At 43.2% G+C, this 12,430-nt stretch overlaps 1 protein-coding gene across 4 annotated transcripts in view; it reads left to right on the forward strand.

Annotated features, from left to right (window-relative positions):
* atp8a2 (ATPase phospholipid transporting 8A2) overlaps positions 1-12,430 on the forward strand; it is a 51,158-nt gene that overhangs the window by 33,337 nt on the left and 5,391 nt on the right. For all 4 annotated transcript variants that reach the window (XR_009676648.1, XM_061064585.1, XM_061064587.1 and 1 more), the window contains 10 exons: positions 2,355-2,538; positions 4,008-4,118; positions 5,672-5,746; positions 6,096-6,218; positions 6,597-6,675; positions 6,768-6,829; positions 7,286-7,342; positions 9,363-9,470; positions 11,242-11,330; positions 11,518-11,622. Coding sequence is in view for 3 of the 4 variants with exons in the window: in XM_061064585.1 (XP_060920568.1) it covers positions 2,355-2,538; positions 4,008-4,118; positions 5,672-5,746; positions 6,096-6,218; positions 6,597-6,675; positions 6,768-6,829; positions 7,286-7,342; positions 9,363-9,470; positions 11,242-11,330; positions 11,518-11,622 (993 nt within the window). In the remaining variant the exon portion in view is untranslated. The remainder of the gene's footprint in view (positions 1-2,354; positions 2,539-4,007; positions 4,119-5,671; positions 5,747-6,095; positions 6,219-6,596; positions 6,676-6,767; positions 6,830-7,285; positions 7,343-9,362; positions 9,471-11,241; positions 11,331-11,517; positions 11,623-12,430) is intronic.

Raw genomic sequence — 12,430 nt, forward strand, 5'->3', positions numbered from 1 at the left:
AACAACCTCAGCTATCCTATCCCAAAATACTGTAAAGTGTTTTGTTGTCATACTGTACATAAAGCACTAAATGTGAAAGTCCTGTACTGGAGGAATTAAAAGAGGCGTTGTTAGATTTGAATCCCTGTATCAGTATTCTCCACGTCTCCTCCTTTGTAGATACATTTGTTTTCTCTTTTCAGATTGCAGGTAGTAAGAGGGCGACTCACTTGAGCGGTTCAGCTTGTGAATCACAGGCTCAAGGAACGCCTCCTCATACAAAGCATGTTTTGAAAGAAGAGATGAAAACAAATTAAAGGCTGGTCATAGGGTTCAGAATTCAGCTTCTGAAAACACTAACACACTTAGGGTAGATGGCTCTAATTTTTCTCACACAAGCTCAACATGAGATCCTGCAGCTCCTGAATTATCATTCTCTGATGTATCTCTCTTTAAAAAAAAAACTTCATAAATAAAAGACTAGTAGCCAAATTCATGTGAAACACAGGATGATGTCAAATGAAAAGAGCCCTCTCCTTTACCTGTCAGGGCTTCACAAAATTAGCGTCATGATCCGATCAGATGTTCCGTTATAGCAACTTGACAGACCTGTGTTTCTGTTTCCAATGTGATGAATGATCTTTAGAGTTCAGTTTTTAAAGCAACACATGCATAACGTTTTAAAAGGGGACGCTTTCATGACATCCAAGTAATTTTCCTCTGATAAGGAAGACCATGTGAGACCACACAAAGCTCCAGAACATCCACTCACTGCAATTAGCCATTCCACCCAAAATCAAAGTTTTTCTCAAAACTTGTCCCGTTAAGAAGAGCATTTCGAAGCAAATTGACTGTTACTGTAAAATGTAGAAAATCAATATTTTCTTATTAGGGCTGTCAGTATTAACGTGTTAATTTATATCAATTAAGGTCTGAATGGAATCCATAACTTTTTTTAAATCACATTATTTGAAGGCTATTTTGTCCCTGTAGGCGCTCCGTAGATAGGTCTTTGCAGTGTTTCCCTGTAGTCACACTGATGGAAAAGAACAACACCGCTGCTCCTTTAAATGGCTCATTTCACTTAGAAAACAAAACTTCACCCCAGCTCAGTTGACGTATAAAAGTAATATCCCCTCGTGACATCAGAACTTTTTACTTTTTTACCTTTTAGCTGTTTTCATTTACTTTTTGATCCTTAACCAGTTCCTTTTTCAGTAGTTAAGTCAATGTTGTAACCCTCTAACTACCAGAAGTTATTTACCTTATCTTTAAAAAAGAAAAAAGCAGGTTCGACTTCAAACAGGAAGTAAAGTGCCCTCAGCTTAAGATAGTACAAACATTCAAAATAAAAGCCTAACAAAAACCTTTTTTGTAAATGCAAAATAATGGAATTTCAAAAATGCAAAATAATGCGATTCATTCTTCAAATTCAGTGATTCATTGTGTTTAAATTTGTAATCCTTTGACAGCTCTTATTCTAAGCAAACCCAACATTGAAAGACCATTTCCTCTTTTTGATTTTTTTCCCTGCACCATAGCGTCTTTATTTGGAGGAAAACAGCCATTTCAAAAGCCAAACTTAAAACCAATACAACATAGAGCACTGTGCAACGCTGGTTTAACATAAAGGACCATAAAGTGAACAGAAATATGTCCACAGTACTTTAGTGAATACAGTATAACATCTCACTATTGTCTCTCGATGCCCCTGAGGGAAGAGTGTGTAACGGAGCCTCCATGGGTCCTCCATTGTCAGTGAAGAGACAGAACTGGTTATGAGCAGGGGGATCAGTGATACAGGTCAAGAGGGTGGAGTAACACTGGAAGGTCCCTGAACACACACACACACACACACACCGGTATAAGTGCATACACACACTTATATTACCACATCAAACGTTACCTATCCAGCATCTTATTAGCAGAACAGTGAATCATTGTTTCCTCATATCCAGTGAGGAGCAGTAAACACAAGTCTGCAAGTGTGTGTGTGTGTGTGTGTGTGTGTGTGTGTGTGTGTGTGTGTGTGTGTGTGTGTGTGTGTGTGTGTGTGTGTGTGTGTGTGTGTGTGTGTGTGTGTGTGTGTGTGTGTGTGTGTGTGTGTGTGTGTGTGTGTGTGTGTGTGTGTGTGTGTGTGTGGTGTGTGTGTGTGTGTGTGTGTTTCTTTCTTTTTCCATTTTAACAGTTTCCCTCTCTTATTCTCCTTTCCAAATTGCTCATACATTTTATTACTTTTAACTTTGGTGTTTTTCTTCTTTCTCACAGCTTTCTAAGTCTCCACCTCTAATTTCCTTCTGCTTACAAACAGCTTTTTTTTTTTATCAACCAACCATCTCTAACTCTCTTCTTTTTTTTTGGTACCGTCTCTGCAGAGTCTCTCCGCTGCAGAAGTCAGAGATTGTGGATATGGTGAAGAAGCACGTCAAGGCCATCACGCTGGCGATAGGCGACGGTGCCAACGACGTGGGCATGATCCAGACGGCTCACGTCGGAGTCGGGATCAGTGGCAACGAGGGCATGCAGGCCACCAACTCCTCTGACTACTCCATAGCACAGGTGGGGATGCAGGTGTAGCATGGAGACCCTTAGAAGTTATGTTATCGGTTATACATACTAGCTAAAGTTACAGGCTTTAGAAATAGAGACACTGAATCAGCTGATCCTGACCTATAACCCCCCGAGAGAGGGAACAACTGAAAGGAGAATCTACTTACAGGAGTCACTAGCAGTTACAGCATCTTGTATCAGCCCTTCTAATACAGCTTGAATGTATTTAATTGAACAATTTAATCAGTCACTTAAGCGAACAGCGGATGCTGCTCTTATCTATGTACTCCAACATTTCCCCATTGTATAAGTCAACAGATATCCCAACCAGGTCAGCGTAGCTCCCATTATAGCTTGGTAGATTAGTCTGTTATGTTGTAGGACTGGTGGATTCATTAGAAAAGAATGGCAATTAAGACGGTTGGTTAATCATTCAGAACATTAATTAATGAGGAATGTCGAACAATCTCATGTTTCAGCTCCTTAGGCATGAGGAATTTTCTGTTCTTTATATTGCTGAATTAAGTATCTTCAGATTTTGCACTGATGGTCACAGAACACAAGAAGTCCCCACAGGCTCTGAGATAATGTCAGTGTAACTGGTTGCTGACTTTTTTTACTTAGGTCTAATTATTCTAATGAGACTCATGAGATCATATCATGATATGAGAATGATATGCACGTTCTGGTTAGCCTAGCTCTAGATTCATAGTTCTTATGTCTATTCTGTGTTTTCTATGTTTTACACAATCCATGTGTGTTGGAATGAGTTTCTCCTTAAATTGCAATGAATTGCTCCGTCATATTTCTAAGTCTAGTTCATTAATCATGTGTTCGGCCTATCATGGCAACCCAGTGTTAAAGTGAACGGGATGAAATGCGACCAGAGGACTTTTCTAATTACCGCGGAGTCCAACACACTTTCACCGTCTGAGTTGTTTATCTCTTTGCCTTTGGGCATCTTATCAGTGCGTCTCCTCCTGTCTCAACTTTCTCGTCTGCTAGTCACATTCTCGCCTTTTTCTCTGTTACCTTTCTTAAAGCCGCTTTTCACACACGCACTGCACTCCTGAAATCTGCCCGAAAGTTTTTCCGGGAGGGGTGCGTGTGGCTGAATTCTTCACTCCAACCAGTCTTTTTCCTGCCAGCCTCATTGTAAAACTTCCACTAGACGTTGGGGTGAGCCAACATGTAAACACAGCAGGTTATATTCCAGAAAACCTGTCGTCCTAGTTCTGCACTCTTATGCGCCATTTGCCATCTTGGGTATGTCGTAAACAATTAACTGTGGTTTCAGAAGCGTCCGTTTACGCCCCCCCCACCCCCACCCCATTAGGGGCATGTGTGAAAAGGGGAACTTTCTAGACATTTTTAGCAGTGTTTGTATGAGAGGGCCTCCTCTTATTTCTTCATTATCATCCCTCTATGTACAGTACTAAATCTTATTTTTTTCTACTCTCCTCCTCTCTGATTGGTAGTTCTCCTACCTGGAGAAGCTCCTTCTGGTCCACGGGGCGTGGAGCTACAACCGTGTCACCAAGTGCATCCTCTACTGTTTCTATAAAAATGTGGTCCTCTACATTATAGAGGTAAGAGCCTCACCACACACACACACACACACACACACACACACACACACACACACACACACACACAAAGACATACACAGTTACATTAACAGAGACGTTTTGCAGCTGTTTGTCGACATGACTGACAGTGATGGACGAGGTGCCCTTCTGGTGTCTGCTTTCTGTCTCTTTTGCACAACACACACACACACACACACACACACATGCACAGAAAAAGACGTGTGTTTAGATCAGCAGTTAAGAGACATTGGCTCCAAGGGTCGACAGCTTTGTGTGTGTGTGTGTGTTTCATGAAGGGGCTAGCTGCCGCTCTGGCCTGCCTGTTATGAGGGGTATTTGTCAGCTGTGCTCAACCCTCCTACAACTCTTGTCTGACATTAAGGATGCCAGCAGGTGCAGGTCCTCATGGGAGCCACTGCCTGGAGACTACTGTCCCGTTCACACCACTACCAGTGTGTGTGTTTTAATTTGTGTGTGTTTCCGTGATTATCTCACATGATTGGCTCCTGCAGAGGCTCTACAGGCCAAAGGTTAGAGGCTTTCTCTGTCCACTTGGTGGAGAGAGAGAGAGAATAAGGGGGATGGTCATGTGTGCTTTTTGTGTATCTGACCTCACCCCTGAGCTATATGCTCCACTTCACTGTACACCCAGGAATGCCACAACTCCCACCACCAGCCCAAAACATTTCACTATCTGCCCTCAGATCAGCCTGTGCCTGTGTGTGTGTGTGAGTGCATGAAGGTGATAATGAAGGTTCCCCTGGGCCAAAGTCACATTTAGACATTGTGTTTTGGCATTATAACTTCTAAGAAGTCAGAGAGTAGTTACCAGGCGAAAGCCTGCATGAGGAATTTATAGCTCTCCGCCAGATGATGTAGTTGAGCTATATGAAGTGACGTTGCAATTCTCGCATGTTTTACATCTAAAAAATCACTGTAACAGTGCTGGAAAAAACGAGTTCTCTGAGTCTGAGATCTTTTTTTTATTATTCTAACACAGAGCTCGCACAAAGGGGAACCAGTGCTACAATAATCAGCATCAACAGGCTAGGATCACGATCACGCACTACAAAAGAGTGGAGACTATTTTCTATACGATATGTGAAAAGAATACATTTATAAAGAGAATAAAACCTTAAAACCCGAAATTCAGATCCTTAAAAACGGACTCCAGCAACAGAAATAACCAACTATGAAGTGAATAACATGTTTGATTTTTGATTTTCTTCCATATGATGATTTCTGAAAAGGTATTGTAGAGTAGACAAAGTACATAATGCTCCATGGTCTACTGCAATCGACGTTATACTAGCAGCGGCCGTGTTCAAAGTTGAAAAAAGAAAAGTGCTTCTCCACGATGTAATTTGTGAGTCACTGTTCGACCTCTTTTGAGGTGGATGAGATGATTTATTAATTTATTATTTTTAAGATACTCACATAAACATTTAGAATAAAAGAGGCACACATGTCTCCCTTGTTTCTACTATCAGTCCCTCCCTAAGGCAGATGTACCCCCTGCTTTTGTTCCTCTCATCCCTCTCTTTGTGTCCCAGCTCTGGTTCGCCTTTGTCAACGGGTTCTCCGGCCAGATCCTCTTTGAGCGCTGGTGTATAGGCCTCTACAACGTTGTGAGTATCTATCACTGCTCCTTCTTGAATTGTGTTACTCTTTTCTGTTTCTCCATTTTCTCAGCCCCTTGTGTCCTCCCGTCCCAGTTGACGTAAAGTCTGTCTTTACCTAGCTATCCATTCATCTCGCTCTACTTTGTCTCCTTATCTCTGCTCCTCTTAGTGTGTTTTTCTTGTGTTTTGGTGTCTGCTCTGTGTAACTTATGTGTCTGTCTGCTGAAACCTTCAGGCTCCACATTTTAAACATTAAGGAATTCCTTTAAATGCAGGCAGTCTGATTGTCCACCTAAACCCCATTATTCAAGAATGCCGCTCGTGTCATTGTGTGTTTATTTTGTGTGTGATGCAGATATTTACTGCGCTGCCTCCGTTCACTCTGGGGATATTTGACCGGCCGTGCAGCCAGCAGAACATGCTCCGATTCCCCCAGCTCTACCGAATTACCCAGAATGCCGAGGGCTTCAACACCAGGGTATGTGCAAACAAGTTACAGTCCGAGAATACCGAGTGGCGCTGGCTGTTTGTTTGGGACGCCAGCTAGTCAACAAAGAGCGGCAAGGAGGACTGGGATGTTTCCGTGGCAACCTAAAATAACATTCAGCGGGCCGGAATAAGAAAGTCTTTCTTTTTAGAGGGTTCACCGGCAACCCCACCTAGTGTACTGTGCTGTGTGTGAGTTTGTTAGTGTAAAGTACAGGAGGGCACTTTTGATGACGTGAATACTGTGAAAGTTGTATGTAACTATTAGAAGTAGTTTTTTTTTGTGTGTGTGTGTGCGCATATATGTGCTTTGCAATAAGTTTGTCCTGACATGTTTTCCTCTACTTTCTCCTCTGTCCGTCCCTCTCAGGTGTTTTGGGGTCACTGTATCAATGCACTGATTCATTCAATTATTCTCTTCTGGTTTCCGCTCAAAATGTTAGATCATGGTAAGTAAACACACAGAGTTATTCTTCCACTTTCTCATCACTCTCGCTTGTTAGACCTAGTCATGAGTCATGTGTTTGTTTGTTTCCCTCAGACTCTCCCTTCAACAACGGTCAGGGAAATGACTACCTGTTTGTTGGAAACATGGTGTACACAGTAAGCTCTACACTTGTCTTTGTGCCTTGTCTGCGATCTGTTTTTAGTTCTCTCTTTTGGCATAGAGATTGTTGGACAAACACAGCATTCGTGTACTCACCGACACTGCGCTGCTTCCTCTGAGACGTTTAAAGTCTCCAGTCAATCTGAGCTCGTCTAGCCAGCCTGTCTCCTCCAGGCACTCATCCATCTCTTTGCTGTATTCACTTCTCTATCTCACACTCTCTCAATCATCTTGCTCCCTGCAGTCTAATGTGAACGTCAGTGATGTTTATTTGTTGTGTTGTGAGTGTGTAGACTACGGGGGTGGGGCTGTAGGGGTCCTGAGTATTTTAACAGACATTGCTGAGTTTACTATACAGCATTAATGTTTATTATCTCCACAGTCGCCAGCACACTAATCTTCCTTCTCTGTTTTTTATTTGCCCTCCCTCTCCTGTGTGTGTGTTTGTGTAGTATGTGGTAGTTACAGTGTGTCTGAAAGCTGGAATGGAGACCACCGCTTGGACCAGGGTAGGAACAGTAACACACTCTACTGTTTGGCACCACATGTTCTGTATTTTACTCAAGCGTTCATAGATAAATAGGAGTGTGTGGGGGGGACGGGGCTCTGCCAGGATTTCAGTGTGAGGTTCTCAGATAACCCAATTTGAATGTGTCATAGTCAGGAAAGACGTGGGAAAAGACTTGACTTACCCTGATCTTGTGGTGGAGGTTTTTGGATTCTCCACTGCAGTTGCTTTGCACCTTTTCTTCAAACAAGTTTAGTTTATCTAAACATTTATAGAAATTAAGTAAAATGACCGACTATAGATTAAAAAAAAATACTAAACAGTTCAAGTATCTCAAAGGTATTTAGAGTTAGAGTTTGCATTAAATATTACCCAAAAAGAATCTTTGAGGTCTAACCAAGCAAAAACCTCTAGTGTTGAAAACTACACTAGTGCAGAAGTGCAAAAAATTTTTGAAGTTCTTCGAGTGTCCACTTGAGACTGTTAGAAATCACACTTTTTCCCACATTAAAATTCCCTTTTTTTTTTACGTCAGTAATAAAAGTGTTTACGGGCCGTTTTAATAAATAGTTTTTTCCTTATTAATGAAAACTCAAACTAAACTAAAAACATTTGTTGAGGTGCGCTGGATAGGCTAGCTAGCGGTTATGTCATGCGCCACATGTACATAGGCTATAATACTCGTGGGTTCGAATCTGATCTCGTCCCTTTGCTCCAAATGATCCCCCACTCTCTCCTCCAAGCATTTCCTATCTCTCTTTGGCTGACCCTTATCTTATCTTGATATTTCATTTCATTCTGCCTCTCTATCACATGACAGCAGGTCTTTCAGGAGGCATACAACAGGGAGACCAACACATAGAAAAATAACTCCATGTAGGTTTAAAAGTGCTTTAAGTGTCTGAACTATGACAAATCCACATCATGGCTGCCGAGACAAAGCACATCTCAGTAAAGGAGAAAAACAGTTGAGAGAAGAACAGACGGCCATCTGTTAGATAAATAGTTTATACAGAAACATAAGAGTGCAACAGATTCAGTTCAACATAGTTAACCCAGATGCCCTCATTCCAATCAAAGACTGTCCTATTCAAGTCATGAGAAATGTATTTTACCCTCATCTGTATGGTTACTGTCAAAAGTTGAAACACTACGGTCTATTGATACACATTTCTGCACATACATCTAATACCTGTATCATTGATCACTTTGTGGACACTCCCCTTTAATGTTTCCAAGATTTACCCTCTACATGCCCCAGTTTCATTCTGTGTTCTACAATTCACTTAGCGGACGCTTTTATCCAAAGCGACGTACATCAGAGAGTTATATGTTATAATAAGCCTTACACAATCGAGGGCTGCACAGTGAGAAATAATCTGTGTTGGGTCCAATTCAATCTGAAGCCCCTCTCCCCTCCACACCGATGATGTAAGCAGCTCAGAAAATGTTTCTGGTTACTAATAAAACATACTAGATGGTAAAAATGTATGTATGCCAGATGTACCATGATAATTCACAAACTCATGATATCATGATTTGATGATTTATTTATTTATTTATTTATTTATTATAAGAACTGAGCAACATAATAAACATCAGTATGATAACATGCCAGAGCATTGGAACACAGTGAGCAGAGATGGATGTTGAATTTAGGACAACAGTAGCCCGGGGCGTGATGGGAGACATGATTTGGCCCCTCGCTGATGTCAGAGAGAGAGAGAGAGAGACAGAGATTGGCAGGATGCACAGAAGGGCGCTGACACTTTAGCCCGTTCAGCTGTCCACACAACAGCCTGGCAGTAATGAAGCAGGGTCTCGCTGGAATTCACACAGTGTCGCCTTTCAGCAGATCACAGAGAGCAGGATGAAGACAGGGGAAGGAGGGAGGGAAAGGTTGTGTATATTCGGATGAGCTGTATGTAAACTATTTGATCACACGCTGCCTCTCATTTCTCCATTGATCTCCATCACCTGTTGCTCTTCTTTCTTTCTTTCTTTCTTTCTCTCTGCTCTAGTTTTCCCACCTGGCTGTTTGGGGAAGCATCGCGCTCTGGATGGTCTTCTTCGCTGTCTACTCCGCCATCTGGCCCACCATCCCCATCGCCCCTGACATGCTGGGCCAGGCAAGTCACACTATAAACACGTGTCACTCATTTCAGTAACAGGGGGTGAGGGGGGTTAAAATAGCTCTCACCTCTACATCTCTTTTCTGCAACCACCACCTGCCCCTCCCTTGTTCTTGGTTGCAAATACATGGCGCCTACGAGACTCACCTCTTGGGTGTTCCACGTCGGCACTGCTGGAGCCCAGGGGGAGATTTATGCCCCGCCAGGCACCCCCCCCCCCCCCCCCCCCCCCCCTCACCATGCTTCCCGCACCTGCTGCGTGTCACCCGAGCCCCGGTCTTTTACTGCCCTCTGTGGAGGTGTTGACTCAAGAGGGTGGGCTGCTGGTGCTGCTGCTGCTGCTGCTGCTGCTGGTGGTGGTGATGATGATGATGATGAGGGTGTGCGTGTGGACCCCTTGATTGGGAGACTCATTTCAAAGTTTGGGGATCAGAGGGGGGCTGAGGTGAGGTGCCCCACTGAGTGGGCAGAGAGCCGTGGGGAGGGGAACAGTGTCGTCTAAACTCCCCTTAGCCCATTAATTCAATTTGTGTCAGAAATCAGGAATGCGGTCAAATATCTCTGCAGCTGCTCAGACTAACTGGGGAATGGTCAGAGACACTCAACCACCAATCTCTCTCCCCCCCCCCCCCCAACCCTCAATCGTCCCCCCTAACTGCCCTATTACCTCTCTTATTTCCCCTGCTCCTGCTATCTATATTTCCATCTGTCCATGGGGGATGTAATGGAAAAGAGCGATGCATTTCTGCTCTGAATAGCTGTGTGTGTACGTTAGTGCATAGAGCGTTGTGGACCAACCAGTCTGGACAAAACGAATCACAGAGAGCCACAAGGCATGCCTGCACTCTCGGAGTGTAAAAACCATGTGCTATAATGTGTGTCCACTGCTCACAGCATGTAGGTGTGTGTCCCGTACAGAAAGACAGAGGATCAGTGAGTTGGATCTTTTGTGGTATGGTTGTGATTCCAGCTGCTGAAGAGGATATTTCCTAATGGTTTTCTGATTCATTTTCCCTGTTTCCTCCACCTCTGGGAACCGACTTGTCTCTGTGTCTCTGTATCCGACACAGCACACAGGAAGCACATGATATGGGTTATAAAGAAGAAGTCGGGGCGCATAAAGTGTTCGCGAATGTTGACATGTGCTAAGAGACAAAGACTAAGGCCCTGTGAAACAGAACAGAGCTCTTGAAGATAAGCAGAGCAAAGATATTGGGTAATGAGGGGGAAATGGAGGGATTACAGTCCAGGGCGAGGACAAGCATTAAGATACAGTTGCTTATAAAGACAAGAAGTTGAGAAAGAGTAGTAGGAGTAACGGGGAAGGAGGCAGACGGACAAATTGAGACACTGCTTAAATGCATGATTAACCCTCAGAGACACACTGAGGAGGGGGTTAAAGGTCAATGAGGCTGGCTGCAGCTGGACTACAGAGATGGTTCGGGGGGGATCAGTGGTTACTCACAAGCATTTTTAGGTTTGAGCCTCATAGAAGTGTCGTATTTCAGCTGTTGGAACACCGTTAAATCCAGTTAGTGGTTTAGATGTGCTGTGTGAGAAAGCTCTTAACTATGTTTGACTAACATTAAAGCTATTGAACTTTGGCTAACTTTTTTTTTTTTTGCTGTAAAAATGCTTTAGATATGCCGTGTCTCACATTTATGACTGACTTTCCCCACATACTGTATGTTTCTCTGTGCTTGGCTAATACTCGGTTTGAATTAATGCACGAGTGAAATAAATGGAGCCTGTGTGTTTGTCATTGCAGGCTGGCAAGGTGATGCAGTGCTGGCACTTCTGGCTGGGCCTGGTCCTGGTGCCTACTGCGTGTTTACTCAAAGACTTCGCTTGGACGGCGTAAGTAGAACACATTTCATACAAATACCCAGGAAATCCATACTGAGACTATTTAACAGAACTGAAGCGTTTACATAACCCGCATTGAGTCTGTGTCAACACTTACGTACTCTTATGAATCACATGTGTCTGCATACACTCAGACTTTCCCTCTTAAGTCTGACGGGCTGCTCTCTCTGCTTTGCAGCACACGTCGCACTGTGAGGAAGTCTCTCCTGGAGGAGGTGCAGGAGTTGGAGGCTCGGGCTGTCGACCCCGGGGCAGCTGTACTGAGGGATGCCAGCGGCCGCAGGTATGGAAAGCATGCTGTGAAGCATCCTGGGAGCTCACCTGCATCGACGTCCAGTTTCATTTCTGTCACCAGTCAGTCGTTGATTCTGTTTTACTTCACAATTTTAAAAGTAAAAATATGAGTAAGTTACAACAACTGCATTAGCCACATCTGTAATCAGATTTAAAGCAACCCAATACAACTGCTCAATGATGAATTCTACATGAAACTGTGTGTTAAGATTAAAAATGTACACGTGTTTTATTGAGAAAGTTTATTGAAGTGGACTGCATTATACAACTAGGTGTTTTTCTTATTTTTAAAAGATGAGAGGGGAAGGAACATGTGGGTAATTAGAATCTAATTTTGTTATAACACAGTCTTACAACACCATCTCTTACTACACTATTAAATAATGATCTTTCCGTAACACCTTCCAGAGATGTTGACCAACAATGAAGCATTACAAGCTTTGTAGTGGAAAAATACATGTTAGAGCTGTTGTCCTGGGTTGCATCAGACTGTAATACTGAAGCTAAGAAAGTGGGCGTATGAGTGCATTTGTTTGTGTGTGAGAAGATGAACAGCACTTAACTCCCCCGGTGGTGCCATCCACAGGGCCGAAGCAAAGGCTGAGGTCCCGTAGCTCCAGAGCGGTCAAACGCTCACAGAGGTAGTTTCTTGGTTTGCAATGTCCCACTGAGGAGCTGCTGTGGAGTGACTCTCGCTTGTTTTGAGTTCACACCCTTCTCTTTTTAAAAAAAAAAAAAAAAATCTTTGAATCACTTGCTCCCCTTTGTTCTCTGCATGATTTCAAATGTTTGATTTC

Source organism: Labrus mixtus, chromosome 19 (genome assembly GCF_963584025.1).
Source record: "Labrus mixtus chromosome 19, fLabMix1.1, whole genome shotgun sequence".
NCBI classification, from domain to species: Eukaryota; Metazoa; Chordata; class Actinopteri; order Labriformes; family Labridae; genus Labrus; species Labrus mixtus.